At 34.7% G+C, this 24,898-nt stretch overlaps 9 protein-coding genes and 1 non-coding gene across 10 annotated transcripts; 5 read left to right on the top strand and 5 right to left on the bottom strand.

The window, feature by feature from the left end:
• Positions 1-190: 190 nt before the first annotated feature.
• On the top strand, positions 191-1,405 carry DSK2 (ubiquitin domain-containing protein DSK2; the record flags this gene model as incomplete). The annotated part of the gene is made up of 1 exon (XM_003672430.1): positions 191-1,405. One exon carries the CDS (start codon positions 191-193, stop codon positions 1,403-1,405), a length of 1,215 nt encoding a protein of 404 aa, XP_003672478.1.
• A 387-nt stretch (positions 1,406-1,792) lies between these two features.
• Positions 1,793-3,109, bottom strand: NDAI0K00430 (uncharacterized protein; the record flags this gene model as incomplete). The annotated part of the gene is made up of 1 exon (XM_003672429.1): positions 1,793-3,109. One exon carries the CDS (start codon positions 3,107-3,109, stop codon positions 1,793-1,795), a length of 1,317 nt encoding a protein of 438 aa, XP_003672477.1.
• Positions 3,110-4,191: 1,082 nt separating this feature from the next.
• FCP1 (protein serine/threonine phosphatase) lies at positions 4,192-6,528 on the top strand (the record flags this gene model as incomplete). The annotated part of the gene is made up of 1 exon (XM_003672428.1): positions 4,192-6,528. One exon carries the CDS (start codon positions 4,192-4,194, stop codon positions 6,526-6,528), a length of 2,337 nt encoding a protein of 778 aa, XP_003672476.1.
• A 413-nt stretch (positions 6,529-6,941) lies between these two features.
• PRM15 (phosphoribomutase PRM15) lies at positions 6,942-8,822 on the top strand (the record flags this gene model as incomplete). Its single annotated transcript, XM_003672427.1, has 1 exon — positions 6,942-8,822. The coding sequence occupies one exon, from the start codon at positions 6,942-6,944 to the stop codon at positions 8,820-8,822; it is 1,881 nt and encodes a 626-aa protein (XP_003672475.1).
• A 105-nt stretch (positions 8,823-8,927) lies between these two features.
• On the bottom strand, positions 8,928-10,589 carry ATR2 (Atr2p; the record flags this gene model as incomplete). Its single annotated transcript, XM_003672426.1, has 1 exon — positions 8,928-10,589. The coding sequence occupies one exon, from the start codon at positions 10,587-10,589 to the stop codon at positions 8,928-8,930; it is 1,662 nt and encodes a 553-aa protein (XP_003672474.1).
• Positions 10,590-11,500: 911 nt separating this feature from the next.
• On the bottom strand, positions 11,501-15,988 carry CAT8 (DNA-binding transcription factor CAT8; the record flags this gene model as incomplete). Its single annotated transcript, XM_003672425.1, has 1 exon — positions 11,501-15,988. The coding sequence occupies one exon, from the start codon at positions 15,986-15,988 to the stop codon at positions 11,501-11,503; it is 4,488 nt and encodes a 1,495-aa protein (XP_003672473.1).
• A 2,756-nt stretch (positions 15,989-18,744) lies between these two features.
• NDAI0K00380 (uncharacterized protein) lies at positions 18,745-19,896 on the top strand (the record flags this gene model as incomplete). Its single annotated transcript, XM_003672424.1, has 1 exon — positions 18,745-19,896. One exon carries the CDS (start codon positions 18,745-18,747, stop codon positions 19,894-19,896), a length of 1,152 nt encoding a protein of 383 aa, XP_003672472.1.
• Positions 19,897-20,526: 630 nt separating this feature from the next.
• NGL2 (RNA exonuclease) lies at positions 20,527-22,233 on the top strand (the record flags this gene model as incomplete). Its single annotated transcript, XM_003672423.1, has 1 exon — positions 20,527-22,233. One exon carries the CDS (start codon positions 20,527-20,529, stop codon positions 22,231-22,233), a length of 1,707 nt encoding a protein of 568 aa, XP_003672471.1.
• Positions 22,234-22,314: 81 nt separating this feature from the next.
• YKU70 (ATP-dependent DNA helicase YKU70) lies at positions 22,315-24,177 on the bottom strand (the record flags this gene model as incomplete). Its single annotated transcript, XM_003672422.1, has 1 exon — positions 22,315-24,177. The coding sequence occupies one exon, from the start codon at positions 24,175-24,177 to the stop codon at positions 22,315-22,317; it is 1,863 nt and encodes a 620-aa protein (XP_003672470.1).
• Positions 24,178-24,760: 583 nt separating this feature from the next.
• Positions 24,761-24,848, bottom strand: NDAI0Ktrna1Y. The gene is given in 2 exon segments: positions 24,761-24,797; positions 24,809-24,848. It is a non-coding gene; the product is annotated as a tRNA-Tyr (tRNA).
• Positions 24,849-24,898: the final 50 nt, after the last annotated feature.

The raw sequence follows: 24,898 nt of genomic DNA, 5'->3' as shown, positions 1-24,898 counted from the left end.
AGCCAGCCTATATATCATATCAAAATCTGTGATGTGAACGTGAAACTCTGCAGGATATGTCATATGCCCAAATCTGTAGCAACGTAGGACAAGAGACCACACTAAGAGAAACAAAAAAAGACAAGGCAAGACAAGACATCATACATCCATTCATTCATTCATCGATAACCAGTAGCCTAAATTAACAGACATGTCTACTATTTCTATTCATATCAAATCCGGACAAAACAATTGGCAAGTTTCTATTGATACCACAGCTTCCATCGCCACCTTGAAAGACGAAATTGCAAAAGTATCTGAAATCCCTGCGACCAATCAAAGATTAATTTATTCTGGGAAAATATTAAAAGATGATCAAAACGTAGATTTCTATAACATTCAAGACGGTCATTCCGTTCATCTAGTAAGATCAGGCAAAAAATCTACCCCTACTCCTGCAACTACTAATACTACTACAAACGCATCAAATAATACAGTCCCATCTAATATATCAGCAGGACAAACTGGTGGATTTAACCCATTAGCTGACTTGACAAGTGCACGTTACGCAGGTTATAACTTAAATTTACCATCCGCTGATGCATTTGGTCCAGATGGTGGAATGAATCAATCTGGTACAAACCCAGATGAATTCTTATCCATGTTAGATAACCCAATAGTTCAATCTCAAATGAATGAAATGCTCTCAAACCCACAAATGATCGATTTCATGATTCAATCAAATCCTCAATTACAAGCAATGGGCCCACAAGCAAGACAAATGTTTCAAAGCCCAATGTTTAGACAAATGTTAACTAACCCAGATATGATTAGGCAAAGCATGCAACTAGCTAACATGATGGGTATGGGGCCAGGGGCAAGGGGATCTACCAACGCTACTGATAACGCAGCTTCTTCATTCCCAGCTCCTGGTGGAGACGATATTATTAATAATAATAATACTAATACTAATACTAATACTAATACTAATAATGATACTAATGATACCGCTACTTCCAATAATGATAATGCTAACAATAATGCTTCAAGCGCAAACACGCAAAACCCATTTGCATCTTTATTCAACCCAACAGCTAATAATGACAGCACCGGTTTAGCACCAAACCCTTTCCTAGCAATGTTAAACAATGCAGGTGCAGGTTCAGGTACAAATAATGCAGGTGCAACTGGAACTTTGCCACCTTTCGACCCATCAATGTTCGCGTCTTTATTCGGTGGTGCTGGTGCTCCAAGTACTACCCCGCAACAACAAGATACAAGACCTCCAGAGGAACGTTATGAAACTCAATTGAGACAACTTAATGATATGGGATTTTTCGATTTCGATAGAAATATAGCTGCTTTAAGAAGAACTGGAGGCTCCGTGGAGGCTGCTGTTAATGCCTTGTTGAATGGTGATGTGTAATTATCATCCTTATATATACATACATACATATATATATATATATATATGCGTACATAAATGTTTTAAAATGCTCCCTTATAAGCAACGTATCTTATACCATATCATATCATGTCATATCATATACTCATAATGATTATATAATACAGCATGTCGTGTCCGTAGCCTAAACTACATTCTGACAGGCTACATCTGAAACTTTTATATTCATTTCTCTGCCATTATATGGTTATCTTTATTGCTATTGCAATTGCTGTATCGCTTGTAACGATAAAAAGCAATCTTGTGACCTAAAATAATGAAATGAAAACAATGAAATGTTTTTTTTGATTACATATTTTCAACGAAATTAAAGGCTGCGCAAAGAAAAGAAGACGTACTGAATACATATTACTCACCCACATTAGCTGCTAATTCTGGATGCTGCGGAAATTCCAACTCAAAGTGGGAACCTATTAGCAGATGGAAGGTATATTGATGGGGTTTTAAGAAATGTTGGTTCAAGAAAAGTCGATTATGGCAACTAATTTGGAAGGATGTTAAATTCACTATCATGTTTACGAGACTCCCTCTTTTCAACACATTTATAAATGAATGGAATTGTTCAACAGGATTTGTAGTAAATATTTCCCAATGGGGCCAGTCACGTTTCAATCTGGAAAAGGATCGTGGGTTTTCAGTGAGTTTCTTGAATGTCGAATTACCGGAATCCCTTTTACTTTCTCGAATTTTTTTTATCAATTCGTTGATAGATTCCTCATATACCTGCGGATCAACTGTGTGGGTTGCTGCCTGGAATGCCTCTATCACTCTCCCCTTTGCGTTCCTGATTAAATTCTTAGACAAATGGGTGACACAAGTAAGTGCCTCTTTGCCATGCTCTTCTCTGATTGCAGATTCGAGTCCTTTACCTTGGTCACACATGAAATTAGCAGCAGACCAGTCTAAATCAACGTTCCTTTTTAATAATTGGATGGCAATACGGCAAGCCTTTGTAGTTTCATGTGAGGTAGTGAACAAATGAGCTAAAGGAATTGACCTGTAATCGGTTCTCATACCGACAATGTTAATCAGGGTCTTAAGATAGCCTCGTAAAAATATACCATCGATTAAAAAAATACCAGCAAACTTATTTCTAAGATTTGGGTTCAGTAGCTTGGTCGCGATAAACAAGCTATCAGGTTCAATATTATTGGAGATATATTTCAACGAATCCCTAATATACTTATCCATTGCAACACCATTTATATCAGGTGTTACGCTAACCGTCGTCATTTTAGCAGCTGGAAATAAACCTTGTCTTGAAAAGCATTGTTTCATTACGTTAAAAGAACCACTTCCTGTCATAAGATGCTCTCTGTTATTGTCTTTTAATACATCCTCCACTTCTTCAGATAGCCCCTCATCTACCACCTCCCCATCCTGTCTTTCTTCGTCTACGTCTTCATCATCTTCTTTTAATACCAGAAGCATTGAAGAAAATCTTAAAGGATTAGTTGACCTAATAAGGATTTGGGACAGAGGTCTAGATGTTGTCACGAGCGCTTCCATGACTCTATTTATTCTAAGCCTTCGGAATTTTTCCACATAGAGCACCACATTCAATTGTCTAGAATCTGAACCAAGCAGCTCATTAATTTGTTTTATTTTTTCCAATATATCATTAAGTTCTAACGCCGCATATTTATTACCCTCATTACCTCTCATCAATTGACCTTGCTTTTCAAAAAAATTTTCAAATTGGCAAACATGCTCGTCAGATTCATTATCAGTAAATTTGATATCAAGATGGCCATCCTCTCAAGTAAGATCATATTGAAAATCATTACAGCAGTAGCAACCAAGACTAAAACGATGAAAGTCATTTTTAAACTTGAATTCAGAATGTTGTCAGACCAAAAGCATTCAATCTCATTTTCATTTTAAGTAAACTAATTAGGTACGTAGTTCAAATATATATATATATATACTATTTTAGTTTAAGCAAATAGTCACTACCACATCGAAACATACCCTCAGTCTCAGCCATATATATCCTTTAAAGAGCTAATAGAGATTCAAATATGCTGGATTATGTTCGAACAACGACTTCTGTAGAACTTTCCAAGAGGACAGTACCTTTATCAACAATCAATACTGCTTGCATTGAATCACGATCTTTGATACACAAATATGAAAATAAAAATATTGCTGAAAAGGTTTACGCATACAGTTCCGCTAACTAAACTCCATAGGTACCTCGTGGACATCTAAGTTCAAGGTATAAACTGACTTCTACGCTTCGAAAAATAGCGCTCTTTCAAGTTCTATCGAGCGCCTTAGTTTGTTTATATTAATAGCTTGGTTTATATAAACTCTTTAATTTCTCCTGCTATTAAAACTACATTCATTAAGAGCCAGGGTAACACCCAGACATTGTATACACAGTTTAATTCGCCCTCATTTCTCCAACCCTATTTTGAATTTAGAAAGACCTGATTTTGGAGGGCCCCAAATAATGTCAACCCTAACTAATTGAATTTTGGCGGGAAAAAATGGAAAATTAAAACAGTAAACGAACAAACAAACAAACAAACAAACAAACAAAACAGTCTGAGAATTTACTTCTTAATGGATATTAACCGCCGCAATTAGACGTATTTGCAGCTTTTTATTTCCTTTCATGGTGGTTTCCAATATAACTATATATGTGTCTATCTGAAAACGAGGGAAAAAAAGGGACAAGACACTACAGATTTATAACTGTAGGAAAAAAATAAAAATAAAAAAAGGAAACTGAATAGAAAAGAATGGCAACACCGACAGTAATAAGAGCTCCGCTTGGGTTACCATACCCTATAACAATTGACGAATTAATGAAACCAATTGGTACAGAAATGAACAAAGATGATCGTCTGCTTGCGTATAAATTCTGGTACGTCGTAGAAATAGCTACATCTCCGGATGAACTTGAGGATGATAATGATAATGATAATGATAATGATCCAGATGGCGATGTAGATAAGAATACTATCAATGGAAATAATGTAACGAATTTAACAAACCGCCCATCAATCGAACCAATCTCACGAAACACAATAACACATGCCCATAAAAAAAAGAAAAAGAAAACAGTAAGAGAATCTATAGAATTTTTCGATTGTCCATATGACGGTATATTGACTTCATGGCTAGTCGAAAAAGGTGATCAGATCGTAGGTCCAAATCAACCATTATGTGAAATTCAAAGACCATGTAACCATGACGTCATATACGGTGGTCTTTGTACATTATGTGGTAAGGAAGTAGATGAAAATGATATTGATGATTTGAGTGGTCCTAATTTAACCATATCGCATACAGATACAAATTTGAAAATCTCAACTAGAGAAGCTGTAGATATTGGTCAATCTGTTAAGAAACGTCTTAGAGATGATAAAAAATTGATCCTTGTCGTGGATTTAGATCAAACTGTAATACATTGTGGTGTTGATCCTACCATCGGCGAATGGAAACGAGATCCAACAAATCCAAATTTTGAAACATTGAAAGATGTCAAAGAATTCGCACTCGAAGAGGAACCAATTCTCCCATTAATGTATATGGGTCCAAAACCACCTGCAAGGAAATGTTGGTACTACGTTAAAGTTAGACCTGGTTTGAAAGACTTTTTCCAGAAAGTTGCACCTCTTTTCGAAATGCATATATATACAATGGCAACAAGAGCTTATGCTTCCGAAATTGCCAAGATAATTGATCCCACGGGAGATTTATTTGGGAATAGAATTCTATCCCGTGATGAAAATGGGTCATTAACAACAAAATCATTAGAACGTTTGTTCCCTACTGATCAATCAATGGTCATAATAATCGATGATAGAGGTGACGTTTGGAATTGGTCACCAAACTTAATTAAGGTTATCCCATATAATTTTTTTGTAGGTGTAGGTGATATTAATTCTAATTTCTTACCAAAGCAGCAGGCAACGATGTTACAACTAGGGAGACGTTCCTCAAGGGGGGAAAGTAAGGTATCAACAAAGGAAAATGATGATTTATTAACTGACATAATGGATACTGAAAAAGTATTACAAAGGAAAATCAATGAAGAAGTAAAAAGACAAGAAGAGAAATTGAATCATCAATTAGCCACAATAGAGGAACCACCTACCACTGCGGGCGAAAACAAAGAAGAAATATCAAAAAAAATTGAATATTCTGCATCATTAGAAGTTCAACAAAAGAATAGACCATTAGCCACTTTACAGAAACATTTCCATGATCAAAGATTATTAATTGATGATGATGAAGAATTATATCATTTGAAGGACACATTATCTAAAATTCATTCTAAATATTATGAAATGTTACAGAAAGCCAACGAAAACAAAGACAGTATCGAACCTGATATCAAATATATAATGCCACAAATGAAACAAACTGTACTTCAAGATTGCCATTTTGTCTTCTCTGGTCTCATACCGTTAGGTACAAACATTCAAAAATCAGATATCGTCATTTGGACAAATATGTTTGGTGCTCGATCTACAGCAGATATTGATGAAAATACTACCCATGTGATTACAAAGACACCAGGTACATATAAGGCAAGATTGGCAAAATCTTACGATCCAGACATCAAGATAGTTCATCCAGATTGGGTCTTTGAATGCCTTATGAGATGGAAACACGTAGAAGAGAAACCATATGAGTTGCTCGTTGAACAACTGGTGTCTGATAAGGAACTAGCTGATTTTAACAGGAAACTAGAGAGGAGAATCCAATTGTCAGAATTAAAGGACGAAGGTTTATATAACAAACTACCAGATGGTAATATAGATATCAATGAAGTGAACCTATTTGCTGGAGGTACTTCATGGTTAGATGAAGACGAAGAAATTTTCGAAGGCGATGACGATGATGATGATGATGATGATGATGATGATGATGATGACGAAGATGAAGACGAAGACAATGAAGGAACTAAAACTAGTACAAGCGAAAAACCAATGGACGATTCTACAGCCGAAAAAGATGCTAAAAAGAACACTAAGGAGGCACCTTCGGAAGGCGCTTCTGATGATGGTGATGATGATGAAAGTGGATCTGAATTTGAAGAAGAGTTACTAAACATGTTAGATGATTAAGCTTTTGACGCATCCATTTGAAATAGGCAATATAATAAATATCAAACTTGTAACCTTATGTAATAATGTAACACTCCTTCATAGCACTCTATTTAATATTCAATGACTATGTCAATAAACAATTATATCTACTCAGTGAAGATACATTCTTATCATTTCTATTCTATATACCATAGGCTCTATACTAGTCAGAACTTGTATTGTTATTGTCCAAAGAAATATGAGCCTTCTTCGTTGATTTAAGTCAAAGCGACATTACACTGAAATTCGCAGTACATAAGATTTTAACGTACCATCTCGAGGATATATATTAAGGACTTCCTCACAAAAAGCAATTTGAATAAAAAGACAGATAACAGATTCAGATTAAACTCAACTATAATTTTTGTATTCACAACGTTTTTACAAAAAGAATGTCCTCAATACCTTCTATTATTTGTGATGATTGCCCAGCTAATTTAAGGGAGAATATCGATTTGTGGTTGAGACAAGATAAATGTGAAGAAACAAGAAATGAGGTGATACAACTATGTAAGGATTCCAATTGGATAGAATTACATAAGAGATTTGACTCCAGAATTGTATTTGGAACTGCTGGGTTAAGGTCCAGAATGGAAGCTGGTTTTTCAAGAATGAACCCCTTAGTTATCCTACAAGCCTCACAGGGATTAGCTAAATATATTAAGGCACAGTTCCCTACTAATCTTACCGCAGTAGTTGGTCATGATCACAGGTTCCATTCAAAACAATTTGCAATGATAACCGCATCGGTTTTCCTAAGGGTCGGCTTTAAAGTATATTATTTGAACCCAGAAGATTCTTTCGTTCATACACCCTTGGTACCCTTTAGCGTAAACCATTTAAACGCGTCAATTGGGGTCATGATTACAGCTAGCCATAATCCTAAGATGGATAATGGTTATAAAGTTTATTACTCTAATGGCTGTCAAATTATTCCTCCTCATGACAAGAATATTGCTGCTACCATTGATGAAAATTTAGAACCTTGGTCATCAGATTGGAATTGGGACTCTACTTTCGAGAAAAATCTAAAAGAAAAGAAGTTAGTATATGTAAGGGAGGAAATGACAAATAAATATTTACAAGCAATGAAAGACATCTTGGTTTCATCATCAATATCTAGGCCGAATAATAATGGAAAGAAACCATGGTTCGTATACACACCAATGCATGGTGTGGGATATAATATTTTTACAAAAATTTCGAAGAATATTCTTCATTACGAGGAAAATATGGATTATTTTGTCGTTAAAGAACAAATGTACCCAGACCCAGCCTTTCCAACTGTAAGTTTTCCAAACCCTGAAGAAAAAGGTGCCCTATCATTGGCAACCAAGCTTGCAGAAGAAAACAATATTTCATTAGTTATTGCAAATGATCCTGATGCTGATAGATTTTCAGTGGCCAGTAAAAATGAAAAAACAGGACAGTGGCAACAATTATCAGGTAACGAAATTGGATTTTTATTTGCATCCTTTGAGCTTGAAAAATACATGTCCCAGGATATCGAATGGCGCAGAACACATCCTCTAGCAATGATAAATTCTACTGTCTCCTCTCAAATGATCAAAAAAATGGCTCAAGTTGAATCTTTCCATTATGAAGACACTTTGACAGGATTTAAATGGATAGGAAATCGAGCCTTAGATCTTCAAGGACAAGGTTATTACGTACCCTTCGGATTTGAAGAGGCTATTGGATATATGTTTCCTACTATGGTAACTGATAAAGATGGGGTCAGTGCCGCTGTAGTTTTCTTATTAGCTTATAGTTATTGGCTGAATAACGACGGATCTTATCCTTTCGATATATTAGAAAAAGGGTTTAAGAAATTTGGATTTTTCAAAGAATATAATGGTTACTATATCTATGATGATCCTAAGACAACAAAACAGATATTTGATTTTGTAAGGTACCAATATGACACTAGTGGCAACCCATACCCAAAAAATATTGGTAAGGAATTCAAGATTGAGGTATTTAGGGATCTAACAACAGGCTATCAATCAAACACTATAGATAACCTACCAAATTTACCGGTGGATCCACATTCGGAGATGATTACAATTGAAGCTGTTCCTAAACAAGACATTGGTAAAAGCAAAGTCCGTTTTACAATGCGTGGTTCTGGGACAGAACCGAAATTGAAATTGTATATTGAAGCAGTGGCTGACAATGAAAAATGTGCCATCGATTTGGCTTATGAAATGTGGAACGTATTGAAAAAGGAATGGATCAGGCCTGATGTGACTGGTTTAACTACTACGTTTTAAACATCCTTAATGAGTAACAAGAAAATACAAGTTGATCTCAAAAATTTTTATAGGCTATATATTGGTTGTATTAACATATCATTCTATCAAAACTATAGGATTATATCATATATTCGAGCCTGTCCCACATCTCTGTAAATCTTTCGGATCCTTTGCATTCCGTTTTGACCAAATGTCATGGCACACGTTTAAAAATGCTATACATGCTCCTAAACCTGCAATACCAACACCAAAGTATAATGCTGCTCTATATCCTTTTAGCAGATCATCACCAGATTTATTAATTTGGCGTTCCACCGTTGTACCCATACCGAGACATAATGACGTAGAATAGTTAACAATTGTATTAACTAAGGATACGGCCATACCTTGATATTGCATTGGCAAATAATCACTTAATATAATTGAAGATGCAGGGAACGGAAGGTCCATTCCGAACACTAAGATAATTTGCATACCAAAAGTGTTACGCCAATATGTTTGATGAACAGGTGTAACACTCATTATTATTGAACCACAGGTGAAACCGATTGCTGAAAAGAATAATAAGATTGCTGGTCCGACTTTTTTAATTGTTAGAGCCACGGTAGTTGCTGCGACTGTACCGAATATAATGAAGACAAAGAAAGTACCACCTGACCAGACTGGAGAATATTCTCTTAGATTTAATTGAAATGCAAAATAATAGAATGTCCATATACCAAATGACCCCCAACCAAGGAACAGAACAGTTAGGATAGTTAAAATGTGGCCATTTTGAGTGACAGCTTTGGGTAATAATGGAACTTTAGCATACTTTATCTCGTATACAAAGAAAGCAATTAGAAATATAACTGAAACGATCAATAAGACAATAATATAGGCTTTTTCCCATCCTACAATCGGACCTTGATTCCAAACAAAATTGAAAAGAATTAAACCAATAACACCTAAGACAGATCCGATCCAATCCATAGTAAACCCATTGACATTTGTTGGAATATTATCTGGCACTGTATAATATCCCATAACAAGACAAACGGCTGCAGCAACAGCGTATGCATAGAAGATCCAAGGCCATTGTTTTGGATTCTCAGTTACTATCAGACCACCCCATAGAGCACCGAAGCATGACCCAGTAGGTGCCATAATACCAATTAAACTAATCACAACATTTTTCCTTAGTGTGCCAACTTTATAAATGTTCCCTACAAGACCCATAACATTTGGTAAAATGAATGAAATACCTAAACCTTGGAACGCACGAGCTACGATGAAGAAGGTATCACTATGGGCGTAATTTGTAAATCCACATATTAAAGACCAAATGATCATAAATATGAATCCACCAATCATCATCCTTTTCAGACCATATATGTCACCTAACCTACCACTAATTAAAATGAATGAACCAGACACCAATGGGAATGATGCCATTAACCACGTCTGACCACCTGTAGAAGAGTGGAACGAGTCAGAAATGACATTCATTGCCGATAGAACTTGCGATTGACCAGCTTGATTCAATAGATTTGCAATCATACATGTAGCTACGAAGATATACTCCTTAAAACTTGAACTGAAATAGTCTGGATTTTGCCAACTCGAATTATTCTCCTGAAGTGAACTTGACGACGTCGTTGTTGAATCTGATCCGATTTCATCATCCTGTTCTTTTATAGCTGTTTTCCTTTCAGATGATGTACAGTCAATGGTGCTCTGGGACTCCAGCAGGTTAGCTTCATTCACTGATACTGGTTCCTTAATTTCTGTTATATGCGTCGGCATCTTTGTAAGTGTGGTTGTGTTTGTTTTTCTTATACGGATGGAAATTACGACAGTAGGATAACAAATAAATTTGTAATAGAAATGAAATAAATATTATGAGAGAAATTGGTTGGTTTATATATGTTTTTTGAGAGAAGTTTTTCCTGTATTGACAATAGGATCTGTTCATGTAGATGTCAAATATGTCAGTCGTCCATGACAACAACGTCAAAAAAAACCGAAACGCGTAAACAACAAAAAAACTGAAGATGTATCTGAACCGTGCGGAGTATTCTAAGTTCGAGACGCGTAATTTTTATAAGTGCAATTTTTTCTTATTTTGGCGTCATATGGCTCAAGGTAAACAATAGAATCACCATGGTTACGCGTCCTGTTTCAATGTACGAATCCACGTTTTTCGCCCATAGTTAATCCGGTGCAACCACGTCTCTCCGTGCCTTCATTTCTGTGGTAGGTTCTGTATAATCAAACACATTGCGAGCATGATGTATAAAACTTTCCTTATGTTGCCATGGAAATTTTTAAAGGCTCCGTTTTTTGATACAGTTAGCGAACACGTATTAATATTTTGTAACACTTTACTAATAATTATGTAATTTACCACATTCCTGCTCTCATCCTATACGTAGTACTTAGCTTTTAGGGGGTCACTTGTAATTCTTAAACGCTAAATTCAGTAATTACCATAATAGGTCGTGGCGTTACTCATCATCTCTAAACTGCTAGTAAATATTTGCTGTGAACCAAACAAAAGAGGAAGAAAAGCATGTTGCTATGATTACATATTTCATTAAATGTCTCGTTACAAAGTAGATCCTTATTTAAAAAATTTCTACAGGGAATATATACAAAATATGCTTTTACCCTTTCCATAATTATCTAGTATACGTATCGTATACGCAAGTCATAGGCTATCTGGAATTTTGCCAGCTAAATAAATCTTCCAAGTTTTCTCTCTTACGTCTAACATCTCTTCTAAAATTCAGATTTGATAGATCACCGTTAAAATTTAATATATCACCTGTATCATTAGTTGGTAGATGCCTTGGTTTTTGTTTTGACGATGATAATAATGGCGGATTATTATAACCAACATTATTTGCAATTGATGGCATAGTATTGTTATTATTGGCAGTCGACGACAAACTAGCATTCCCTAAATTCATAGCATTAGACGTATTCACCAACGGTTGACTTGTCTCTGGGAAAGAATTGTGTCTTCGCTGCGTTTCCAATAATGGAGCCAAACCTAATGAAGCATCAACAAAATAATTATAATCAGGAATTGGTGTGTCGGTAAGAGAATCTGCAATTAAAGTTGATGGAATTTCTACTTGATTCATACTTGTTCCATTTGTAGTGACGTTGCTATTACCGTTCTGATTGAGTTTCAAAGTGTTACCGAATTCTAAACTATTGTGACTGTTGGCAGATATGCCATTGCTGGCGTTATCATTACTAGTCTTGCTTTCACTAGGCTTCAATAACTCACTTAAATTTACACTCGAAAATGGAATTTCATTATTAATTAACATCATCATTGTGGATAAACTGCCAATATCATTCTTGTTTGCTTTATCTTTATTTAGGAAGACAGTGTTTGTAGCCTGCTTCGGCAGTAATTGTGAAGGACTACTCAAAAGTTGGTACTTCCCATTGAAATCATTCATCTGAGCCTGAGTATTCCTTGATGGATTTCCTGTGTCACTTGAATTTTGTTTCTGAATCTCATTACTCGTACTATTATTTATATTATTAATATTAGTATTATTATTATTGTTATTATTCAATCCTGATAAGCCTAATAAGGAAGAGGTTCTATCATAGGAATAATCTTTAAAGAAATCATTAAAACTTGGAATTTTCGAAAGTAAAATTTGATCATTTTGAATCAGTGATTTTGGTGTAGGAAAGCTTTGAATGCTTGTAGTTGGAACGGTTGTACTAATACCATTCGCAGCCACAGGTTGATCTGAATTTTGTGTCGGTACTTGTAGATTGTTCGTTTTTTGAGAATCCTTGTCTACGGTTTTGAAGAGACTAGAGAGGTCCAGATTACTGAAATTAAAGGAATTGGAATTCAAAATTGGATCAAATTGTAATGCATCTGCAAATTGATTTTGAATGTTAGCATAGTTGGAATTTTGTGCGGTTGAGGACGTTGAAGATCTTGGTACTCCAACTTGAGTTTGCGAGACTTCTTGTTCCGCTTTTTTTGCTTTTTTGTTAACCGGACTTATCTGCTCTTGCTTCCTCTTTTTCTTGTCAGTACTTGGAAGTTCTATCGTAGTTAATTTATGAGCAAGGGTTGAGTCCTTTACATTTGTTTTTGTACTTGTATCCCATTCCTCTGGTGTTTGCTTTACTACTATATTATTCGTATCTGGTACACTTGAAACATATTCATTCTCAGTATCAACAATATCTTTTTTCTTCTTATCAGCTCTAGGTAAATCAGTTTCATCAACGGCAGACATACTTGCTGGGACCGTAGTTGAATTCTTTTCAGCAGGATTCCTAACAATTGGTTTCCCCATCAATCTATTATAATAATTTGATTTTTTTTCAAGTAGCTTATCTAATTTTTCCAACTTAATATTAGTATTTTGGAAAAACAATGTTAATGTAAGATCAAACAACTTCAAACTATGCCATGAAATTACACCAGGTAAATCCAAAAATCTATCAGTTTCAATATTTTTCACGACTTGAGCTAAGAGTGCCTTATTTTCAAGGAATAAGGAACCTCCCTTAATAAAATCTAGCATCCCACAAGCACTAATCATAGAAAATCTTACCATTGTTCTGGACATGTTTATCGGCAACGGAACATATGTTGGGCTTAATAGATCCAATACATTCAACATTGTATTCGTTGCATGTTGTAACGCAATGTATGACGAGGACGATCTATCAGGTATTTGATTTAACGAGTCATTTTCAACTAATGGTAATGGTCTTGATGCTACAACGGGCATATGAATCATATTGACGCCAAAAAAATATAAAAATATTACTAATAATTTTTGTTGTTGAGTTCGTTGTTCTTCCTCATTCAAATTTTGTTGATCAATGAATGAACTTAGATCGATAGAACCATTCACGTTTAGATCAAATTTCAAATTGGAGGGTAATGTATTTCTCCAATCATCTAATGCATGAATATGAATCAATGCAATTGATTTTGTCATAGATTCGGTCATATTTCTTTTAAAGATCATATCTAAGATATTGCCTACAATTTGTGAATACCTGATTATTACTAATGACAAATGTGAGACGCAACCTTCCAGTTTAATTTTATTATCATCATTCTCTGCATTTGTTGCTGCGGAACGTTGTGATTGATTGTCACTTTTTGAGTCTGTATCCATTGGTATTGGTAAAGCACATTCGATTTCATGGTCTTTTAGTAATCTTGGTACACCTAATTGTAATGATGCAAAAATGTCTAGATAGTAAATATTCCAAAATAGTAATCTTCTATTACTTTGTTCTAACTTATGAATTTTCAAAGTAGATCCACAAAGAACGGCACTTGGACATCTATGTAAACGTAGCTGTTGCGACATAGAGATAACTTTTGACCTTAATTCGTAAATGTTGGAAATATTTCCCATGTGTAAATTATAGAAAAGTATTAGCGAGAGTAGTTTCAATGATTGTAATGTAACGTTTGAGATTTTGAAAAATTCGTTCCACATTAATTTATTGATTAAATTATGGTAGTAGTTCATCACTTTTTTCAAATGATATTGCTGTTTAAAGTTTTTACTCTTTGTATTATTACTTGATAGTTTGATTTTCGATAATAAACCCATTTGACAAAATAAAAGTATAATTAAACCAAAAATTTTATAATTCATTAACGTGGATAAAGACATTTTCGAAATGTTATTGTTTTGTAAATCTGATTTGAATACTGAGTAATATTGGTAGAATTCTTTTTCATTTATCATTAATACAAAATCAGACCAATTTTGGAAAAACAATTTTAGTAATTCATCAATTTCAGAAGATGATAATGGAGAAATGCCATCTTGGTTTGCACTATTATTATTATTATTATTAACTTTGCCATTCTTCTTGCCTTTGTTTTGTTTTTCCAATGAAGAATCTAAAAAATCTAATTTCAAAAAGGCTGTGAAGAATTGAAATAAAGCATTAAATTTCCATAAGTTGGTGTTTTTCAATGTTTCTAAGTTTTTATTATCTGCGGAAGCAGCAGAAATAGAGTTATTAGAATTTGATAAAAATGATTTCAATGAAGATAATAATGATACAGTATAAAGACAATGTTTTGAAGTGAAACCGAAATTTTGTCTAACTTTGGCTAAAATTTGTGGTATAAATAATATTTCTTCAGTAGATCTTGGTATTGCCAGTGACACTAAAGTTGCTAGTTGTGTATTTTTCTCATCGTTTACCATTGATTTTAATGCTTTCACTGTGGATAATCCAGGTGCTTCGTTTTGTTCAAATGATATTGAATTAAGCCCATTCGAATTTGTTGATACAGGTTTTGGATGTAAATGATGATCGTTCGTATCCCTATGCAGTTTCCCATTTGTTGTGTGAGTACTATAATTATTATTATTATCGGGATTGATAGTTTTTATAGTGTGATTGCAACAATCAGTATGAGTATTATCATCATTATTTTGGATAGGGTCATGGACACTATTAATATTTGTTAACGGTATAAGTTGAGATTGAATAATTTCCTTCATAGCAGTTTCGTTACTACCATTTTCATTAGTATCATTAATAGCACTGGTTGATGTAGAATTGGATTGTACAGCACAGTCATTACCATTTCCCTTTTTATTCGGCGACGTTGATGATGACGATGACGAAACTGATAACTGATTTTGTTTTAAGTTATAAATAGCTAATAATCTTTTATTTTCAGTTTGCAATTCTCTAATTTTTTCTTCTAAAGTTTCAGTATAACCTCTTGGGTATGATTTCCTTTGTAATTTATCACTGACTTTACATTCGAAACCAACAATAGCACATTGAGAGCATTGCGGTCTTTTGCCATCGCACCTTGTCTTTTTCGATCTACATCTATCACATGCTTGAGAAATTCTTTTTGAATAATTACCGCTAGTACTATCAGTAATACTAATACTAACTGAATCATCCTTAGTATCAGTTGAGCTTGAATTTGAGATGGAATCTAGCTTACGTTTGGATACGGCCATATTACTGTTTCCCCTCCCCTTTCTTCTAGGATTAGTCAAAGATGTGTTTTGAATCGGGATGATACTAAGTATGTTTTTAGTTCTATCATCACTACCGTCAGTCTCGAAAGCTATATTATTATCACTATGGTTATTGCATTCCTCTTCGTCTTTTACAGTTAGTGATGTTTTCTCTTCAACATTACTGGGCATTCTAGAGTGGTTTTATTTTTAATAAATATTATAATTTTTTGCAGCTGTTTTGATAGAATCTAGCGAGTAAATATTTTTAGTGAGACGGGGTTTTTGTACGTTAACTTCTTAAATTTTAAACCTTTTAATCTTGTAGATAATATTCCCTCGAGTAAGTATTGTTATTTTTGGTTTTGAGGTTGTCTGTCTTTGGTTCATTGTTATTCAAGAATAGAATAGAATTCGTAATAAGTATTTATTTATTTGCCACCTATGACTAGTCGCCACATTATCCTATTATTGTCAAATCTTCCCTGTAATCAATTATTAATACTAATAGCCGCCGCCTATACTCTGTAATGATATCATTAGACAGAGGCTGTAAATCGGAATTAACGTGTATGCATGGCGCTAACGTAAATCAACCTGCCAAAGGAGGGTAATATGTGTCCTAGTTATAATATTTTTGGCTTTCTCTTCTCATTGGTCATCTTACTCCGCGGAACTATGATAGAAGGAAAGTCAGAGTCCAGATCGCCCCCAGACAACCATATCCAGATATGGGAGGGTTAGGTGGGGGGGTGGGTTGGATTAAAAAAGTAAGGCGATCGATTTGGGGCTAGAGCCATAATTTTGGGGTACAGATAAATTGCAAATTGTTTTTTTTTTTAAATGTCTAGTAATTAGAAAATAATGGGCCGTATCATGGCTTATTCAAATTTTTTAAATGGGGGTAGGGGTGGGGTAAATTGTTTTTATTGGGGGTTGAAAACGGAGGTAAGTATATTTCCTGGGGGGTAGAGAATATTTTCTACACCTCCCATGTCTGCCCATATCAGGAGAGAAGGGAAGACAAGAGAAACAGCTAGGGAAATAAGGTTGAACGCATGTACGTATGCACTTACAGTGCGTACCCAGATGGGACAGTAGTTGGGCCGCTTTGCGAAGCTCTGTAACCCGGAAACCACAGAAAGCACCGGAGAGCAACGCACTTTTACTTTTTGAAACAGGTGAAAATGGCCCAACTATTGCGCCACCTGGTACGTACTTAAAAGATATATGATGATCTGCCTTACTATCGTATTTTTGCTGCGAAACCTCTTTCCAGAGATCCCCTTTACGTTAAAATATTCCTTGCAGGGTTTCCTCTGACAACACACTGTGGATGTTCTCTGTGCACTAACGGTGGTGAAATGATTGAGGTCCAGAGTCTCGACACGTTAATGGCTATTTAACTTTAACTTTGGTCACCTATTACTCATATACTTTGCAGCACCTAAGGAATCCCTTACTATCAAAAAGGACCCCCTCCCTCCCCACTTGACTTGAATCTGCTGCCAAGAATGTGAATTCAAGTCTAATGATTTTATAATGGCTATTTTATTAAATTAATAACCTGAAATAAAAATAATCTAATAATATGTAAATTATGCGGCAGAGACGTTTAATTCTATCTTCTATTGATTGGCCATTACGCTCATTCTATAATACCAATATGAAGATACATTTTGTTTTTATCACTCGGCTGAATTAGCTATGCCCCACAAAAGATGCTTATGTACTCGTTAGCATATTTAACTTTATGAAATATTACTCTAGTAACACACACATACCAAAATATCCTTCTTTGGCGTATGATTTGAGTGCTCATCGAGTTGTCACTTTGATGAATATACTGTCAAGAATGAACCAATTCCAACTTTAAGAGGTCTTAAGCATCTTGATAGCACTTATTCTTTTGAGCCAAGACAAGTTAATATTAATATGTATGATACTGCTACCGATATTCTCAAAGTCAGTACGAGTTATAAAGGAGATGGAATTACTATCAAAAACTGTTGGATACAGGGTTGACATATGATATACCTTCATTTATATCCTACGTAACTACTACAGCACCTCAACTAGGTTACGTTTAAACAGTACCAGAGGTAAGCCCCGGTTCTACATCAAGTTCGGAGTAAATCAAGCTCAAAATAAATTCAAAATATTCCTTAGGTGATGTAACTTACATCATGTCACTTTATTTTAAATAGGACTTTTTTATACATGACTCCCTCCATTCACTTTTACCAAACGGTTCTAAATGAAAGTGGCGTTGCAGTATGTAACTAAGATATTATGTACAATCGATAGAGTATACATATTTTATCCACCAACGTTAAAGTTTCAACCATGTTGTATCTTACACTGTGACGATCTGAAGAGTTGTCCCTGAACGTCTCCATATGTGCGCACGTTTAATGTCAATTTGGACAAAAGTACCCCTCCGAATCATTTTACGTCCTGCAGTCTGCCTGTTGTTAAACAGCATATTTTTTTAGACTTAAAACGCTTTTCTAAAGGATATTATACTTTCTGCAATCACATCGTACGGAAGGTTCTGAGGGGCTCAATGCAATTTTGAAATAATTTAAAGTTATATCATGTAACAAACACATGCAAGGAATGTCCATTGACGAGATTTTTACTTTTACAGTTGTTCAATGCAAAACGTCTTTCCTGCGTCGATTCACTGCCTGTGAAGGGTGCCTTCTTAACTAACACGATTACTTTGCATTACATTACATTGCTTCCCATATGGCAAATCCTCCCTGTTTAAGGAATTATAGAAAACGTCAAGAAGATACGTATAATGTTATTTAAACAGTGTTGACAATGTTTAATATTCTAGTTTATCTGTTCCGCTCTTCTAGCAACTTTTTTCTATCGTTTGCGTTTTCTCTTTCGAATAAGCAGCTACTAAACAAGCTCAAAAGTTCCTTTACAAGGTGATTATGAAAATTTGCCTTTTATTAGCTTTAACAAGTTTAACGGCTCCATTGGTTGGAGCAGTGACCATTTCAAAAGATACAGAGCTTCCAAGTTCAGGAAGTTATTCAGATTCCTATAATATCAATGAAGATGCAACATTGGCAATAGCAGATGGCACAACTGTTACTGGTGGAACTAGTGCAAGTTTAAGCAGTAATTTAGATGTTGACGGTAACTTATGTATTGGTGCAGAAAGTGTTACGGTCACTTCATCAACTATAACAAATAATGGTAATCTTGTCATTTACAACGGTGATTCAATGACTGACGGTGGTACCAATTTTGCTGTCCAGAGTTTAACAAATAATGGTTATTTAGCTATTCAAAATGGTTTACTAAGTGTGGGTGGAACTACAACTGCAGAAAAGTTTTCCTTCTCTAATTCATTCCTAAATACAGGTATTATGAAGTTCACGTCATACCTTGTTGATACTTCATTGTCAGCTGGCAGTGGATTAGTAAATGAGGGTACCATCATGTTTGATGGTGGTAATGTCACGTTTAATTCGCCTATGACAGGAGGGGGGTGTCTGGCCTTTTCAGGAATATCGCTTTTTTGGGTTGATCTGAGCTCCCAAACTTTGGATCAGACATTATACATTACTCCTAGCGCCCAACAAGTTATCATTTTTGTAGGGGGTACAAAAATGATAACAGTAAGGGGTCTTACTATGGGTAATGCTATATATTTTCTTGATCCTGGCCAAGCTTCTGTTAGCTTGTCATATAATACAACTACAGGAATTGCAACAGTCAACTCGACTTATTCTACCGGTACAAGCGTTATAAGAAAGGCAGATATAGGTTTGGGTTTCGATGAAAGTTTATTTTCTGTACAAAGTCAGCTTTCGACTCCTGGTGGATGGGCAACTCAGCTGTTTTATACCGGCACATCACCAACTGATGCGCCCTCAAATTGTGATATAACTACAGGGTTGGCCTTCGATACTTGCATAAATGACCTAAAGTTCCCATCTTCTAGCTCAATTATGCCTTCTTCTTCTTCGTCTTCTGTCGTTCCCCCTCATCCTCAACATCATCACGTTTATCCTCATCGTTTTTACATCCTTCTGCTACTAAGGAAACAACCGAAAGCAATAGTAATTGTGTTGTAACAACCACTGTTACAAAACCAGGCAATACTGTCAACGCTACTCATTTCGTCTACACTTACGGTAGTGTTACAGCACCAGTCACATTATCTAGCATTGTTGTTACATATATGGTAAATGGCAACTCTACTAGTATCATGTCAGTATGATAAAGCATTAAGTTGATGTTGAAAAGGAAAAGTTATACTGAAAATCTTTAGACTCTCTTAGTGAAATTCTTTATAAATGATAGGTTACATAAAAAAACTGTAAAAAATAGAGTAAACATATATGCTATATAAAGCTTTAAGTATAAAAGCATTTAATTGACTTTATATCTTAGTGAAGCTCTTATGACTGGTAAATAAAGATAAATAATACAACGTAACAAGAGCAATAGATCATTTTAATGTACGAAGATATTAAATTACGATACCGCACTGACGCCAAGTTGTGACATATTTTCTAATGTTTCGCTGCTTAGATTCGGATAATATATATATTAGAAATACAATCATGTACACGTTAGATTTAACATCACAGGTGCATCCAAATTAAGTTACAAGCTGAAGCACATATATCGACATTAGTTATTGAGCAAGTAACGTAAAGAAAATAACTCGTTCCAACGAAATTTACTAACAGCTAATCGATATGTGGAATGCTATTAAGACCATCTTTGACTCGTCTAATAATAGAGGAACGGAAAATGAAATACACGAAGAACCAATCGTGAATATAACATTATCGGCTGTCAAAGAAGGTAATACACCTTTGCTTACTTCAGAGCATACGATTAATGAAGAGGGGGTTATGAAGGAAATCAAGCTTGCTGGGGAAGAAAAGACTAATTTAGAAACTGCAAGTGGACTTGAAGAAGTTTCCACATCTACCTCTCCAATAGATAACGATGAGGAAGATAAGAAGCCTCTAGATAAAACCGTTAAATCAAAAAATGCAAAGGGGAAAGGGAAGGGGAAGGGGAAGGGGAAGGGGAAAATACCATCACCAGAAGAGATTGCTAAATTAAGAGCCGAAAGAAAACTTTTAAAAGAGGCTAAAAAGGAAGTGTCAGTGATTCCTCCAGAATTACAATTTATCAAGCGACCTATTCTATATTTACATGAAGAAGAACCTGTCCAAGGATTTAAATTTTCTATGATGACCTACAACTGTCTTGCTCAAGCTTTAATTAGACGAAAATTATTTCCCGACAGTGGAGATGCGCTTAAATGGTATAGACGATCAAAAGTACTATTGAATGAGTTTACTTATTATAGCCCTGATATAATTTGCCTGCAAGAAGTGGATCATATTCAATATCAAAGTTTCTGGAAAACAGAATTTGAAAAACTAGGATATCAAAGCCAGTATCATCGTAAAGGTGTTAAAAATCATGGTGTATCAATTATATGGAGAAGATCGTTATTTACCATGACTGATAAAATGTTAATTGAATTTGATAAAGAATCTTCTGGAAATGTTCCACCAAGGACCACCACTAATAATGTAGGTTTAATACTTTCTTTGAAATTTACTCCCGAGGCAAAAGCCCAATTTAAAAATGTAGAAACGACAAAAACGGGTATAATTATTGGTACCACACATTTGTTTTGGCACCCATTCGGTACGTACGAAAGGACTAGACAATGTTATGTGGTTTTAAACAAAATGAAAGAGTTTATGCATAGGGTAAATGTTTTGCAAAATAATAATGACAGGGATCTAAGTCATTGGTATCCGTTTTTCTGTGGAGATTTTAATTCACAACCGTTTGATAGTCCATATTTATCTATGGTAAGGAAACCAGTAGAATATTCAGGAAGAGCCAAAACCGTTATTGAATGTAGCACTTCTTATAAATTTTCTAAAAAGAGAGATGGTGAGGAAGATGTTGATGATGAAGAAGGTGGTAACATTGAAAAATTTGGGATTGATCAACCACAAACTCCTGTACCCGAGGAATTTATTGCCAATGGAGAACAAACAATTTTAGTGAAAGACATGGAAAAATTACATAACTCACTTAATATGAGAGCAATTTCACTTTACGGTGTTGGTTATAAAAATGTTCATCCGGAAAATGCAAGTATAGATAATGAATGTGGCGAACCGGAAATCTCTAATTGGGCACATACATGGAATGGGTTATTGGATTACCTTTTGTTTGTGAAGGAGTGGACTTTTTCCGATTGTACTAAAACTGAAACTCTTAAACAATTTGAGGAGAGTAATTCTATGAGAATTAGAGGATTTCTAAGAATGCCACCGGCAAATGAGATGACTAAACATGGTCAACCACATGTTGGGGAATACCCTAGTGATCATTTATCAATGCTTTGTAGTATTGAATTATTATAAAAGTTCAGAAGGATAGAAAGAGCCTAGTATATTTTCTACGTCCAAAAAAAAAAAAGTTATATAATACATAATTCCAACTTTTTATAAGTTCAAAGTAGGTTTACTTTTCTTCTTTGGCGGATTAGATAAAGAATTTTCCTCTTGAAGTTTCACGTAATAAGTATTCCACAAATTCATATATTTGTCTAATCTTTGTTGTGTCGGATCATCAGATTTTTTAGAACTTAATATCTTATCTCTTATTTGCGAGATCTTTCTCAAAGTATCATCTTCTTCTAACAATTTTTGAATTTGGTGTTGTTCATCGCCTTCTGCCATGGATTGTTCGACTTGTAATAAATAATCATGTAAAACTCTATAAAACCTCTGTAATGACGGATTCTCGAATTCAGATGGAATGTAACCATTTCTCAAATGGAAATACTCCACAATTTTGGATGTGATTTTAATCAAGTTGGTATAGTCAGGATTTGAGCTTCTATCTTTATAGTCTAATAGTTTTGGGAATTTACGAATTTCTTCAAGAAAAGGCATTCTATAGAGATAGAACCCTTCATTTCTATCAGAATTTGAAGTTGGGCACAGAAGGTATAAACATGGTTTTGAGTTTGTTTTCATCTTCCCCCAAATTATGGCTACTTTATCCTTTTTTTTCAAAGTTCTAAACAAAGATGCCATTGTCCTTATAGAGCCTTCGTATTGAGATTCATCTGGTACAACGAATGTTGTTGCCGTAATATTATTGAAATAATAAAGGCATTGATTTTTGGATCGGAATCCGATTATTTTCAAGAAGGCCTCAGGGCATGAAATTTCCTCCTCTACTTTATATACTTCTTTATCATTCAATTCAATGTTCATATCACCATATGGGAATATTTTCACGTATTCATCATTTTGTAATTCTTCACCTGTATTCGGGTTTAAATACTTCCTACTTGAGAATGCTTCCTTTCTAACATTTTCTTGTTCATATACTAATTTATATCTTGTATTTGGTTTTTCATGACTGTAAAGCATATAACCTCTTATACCAATTATGAATTCAGCATCTTCATTCAATATCAGGGGGGATTGGAAAGTTATTCTTTTAATTTCCTTTTTCCTTAATATTCGAGATTTAATGTATTTTGCTGGTATTGGTTTAGTATTTGGACCGTCGAATTCAGAATACTCGTCATCAACAGCATCGATGTAGTCTTGATCACTGGTTTCTCTGGTTTTTGCACCTAATTTTAAAACATCTGAATAAAATGAATCATCAAATGGTCTATCTGGTGTTCCGATGAAAAAAGTGGTAAAGTTAATATAGTTATCATTCATATCATCCACTAACCTCCTAATTCTTAATTTTGCTTCATGTTCTTCGGATTCTATAGGTGAATCATTATCCGTAAATAAAAAGATTTTCCTACTATGGTAGCTATTTCTATCGACATTTGCAAGGGTAAACTTATCTAATAAAAATCCGAAAAGTTTTTCTAATGGAACTTGCTTTTTAAAATTTTCATCATTATCGAATTGGAAATACTTCATTAACGTTATTCTTTCATGTTGTAAATCTTCGAATAAATCACTTAGTTTCTTCATATCATGTGCATTAACATCCCTCAATGGGAAAAGTTCATAAATACCATCAATATGTTTTGCATTAACTTCAGTAGCATTATTGTCAGGTTTGTTGCAATAATGTATATAACAACCTACACCGGTACTTGGTCTAATTATCACCAGGTGTGACATGAGTTCTAATAACGATTCCAATATTTCTAACAGTTGTACAGTATAATTCAATTCTGGGACTTCCTGGAACATCTCTTTCGATAGCTCAATACAAAAGATTATTCCTTCATGAATGTCATACTTCTTGTATGATGCTGATGGAGCAGTGGTGGTAGTAGGTTCGTATTCATCATCTTCATTATCCAATTGATATTCAGACATTCTGAGTTAGTGATGCCAGTATTAATAGCAACATAAGGTAGATCAAGATTTTCCTTTATATTTTATAAATCCATACGACCAAAAGCAAAAAAAAAGGATGTATCTTTTTGTTAGAGCCCAACATGTTATTTCACTATTATTTTCTACTACTTCTGGGAAGTTTCCAAAAAGTGTGATATATTTTTGGCCGAAAATAAGAAGCGACACACAAGAGAAGATGCTTCGGTTGTGGGCTGAATAGACGACAGAGGCGTTGCAATACACAAGTGGATAAAGCATGAGAGACAGAATAAAATATTATTCATAGAGAAATATTAGAAGAACGAGAAGAAAAGAAAAGAGATGAAAGGTTTTCCTACGGGTTTTTAGTGTACGAGACGTGGCGGCAGAGTCGGTCGAGAGCAACGGAATTGAATAACTCATGGATATATAACAAGAGGAACTTTTATAGGATATATCTAAAAGTCCGTCTTCTTTGAAATATGTTTAAATAAGAAAATAATCAAGTAATAAATATACTATCAATTTAGAACACCTTGTGTCACGGTATAATTCCTATTATATTAACAAAAAGAAAAAAAAATCTCCCGGGGGCGAGTCGAACGCCCGATCTCAAGATTTCGTGTTTTAAATTACAGTCTTGCGCCTTAAACCAACTTGGCTACCGAGAGACGACTTTATTTTTTGTAGTGAAGTGAACTTTGAAGATTCGACTTTACTT

The sequence above is a fragment of the Naumovozyma dairenensis genome, chromosome 11 (genome assembly GCF_000227115.2).
Source record: "Naumovozyma dairenensis CBS 421 chromosome 11, complete genome".
NCBI classification, from domain to species: Eukaryota; Fungi; Ascomycota; class Saccharomycetes; order Saccharomycetales; family Saccharomycetaceae; genus Naumovozyma; species Naumovozyma dairenensis.
The sequence above is the reverse complement of the archived record's forward strand: the minus strand, read 5'-3'. Positions and strand labels throughout refer to the sequence as shown.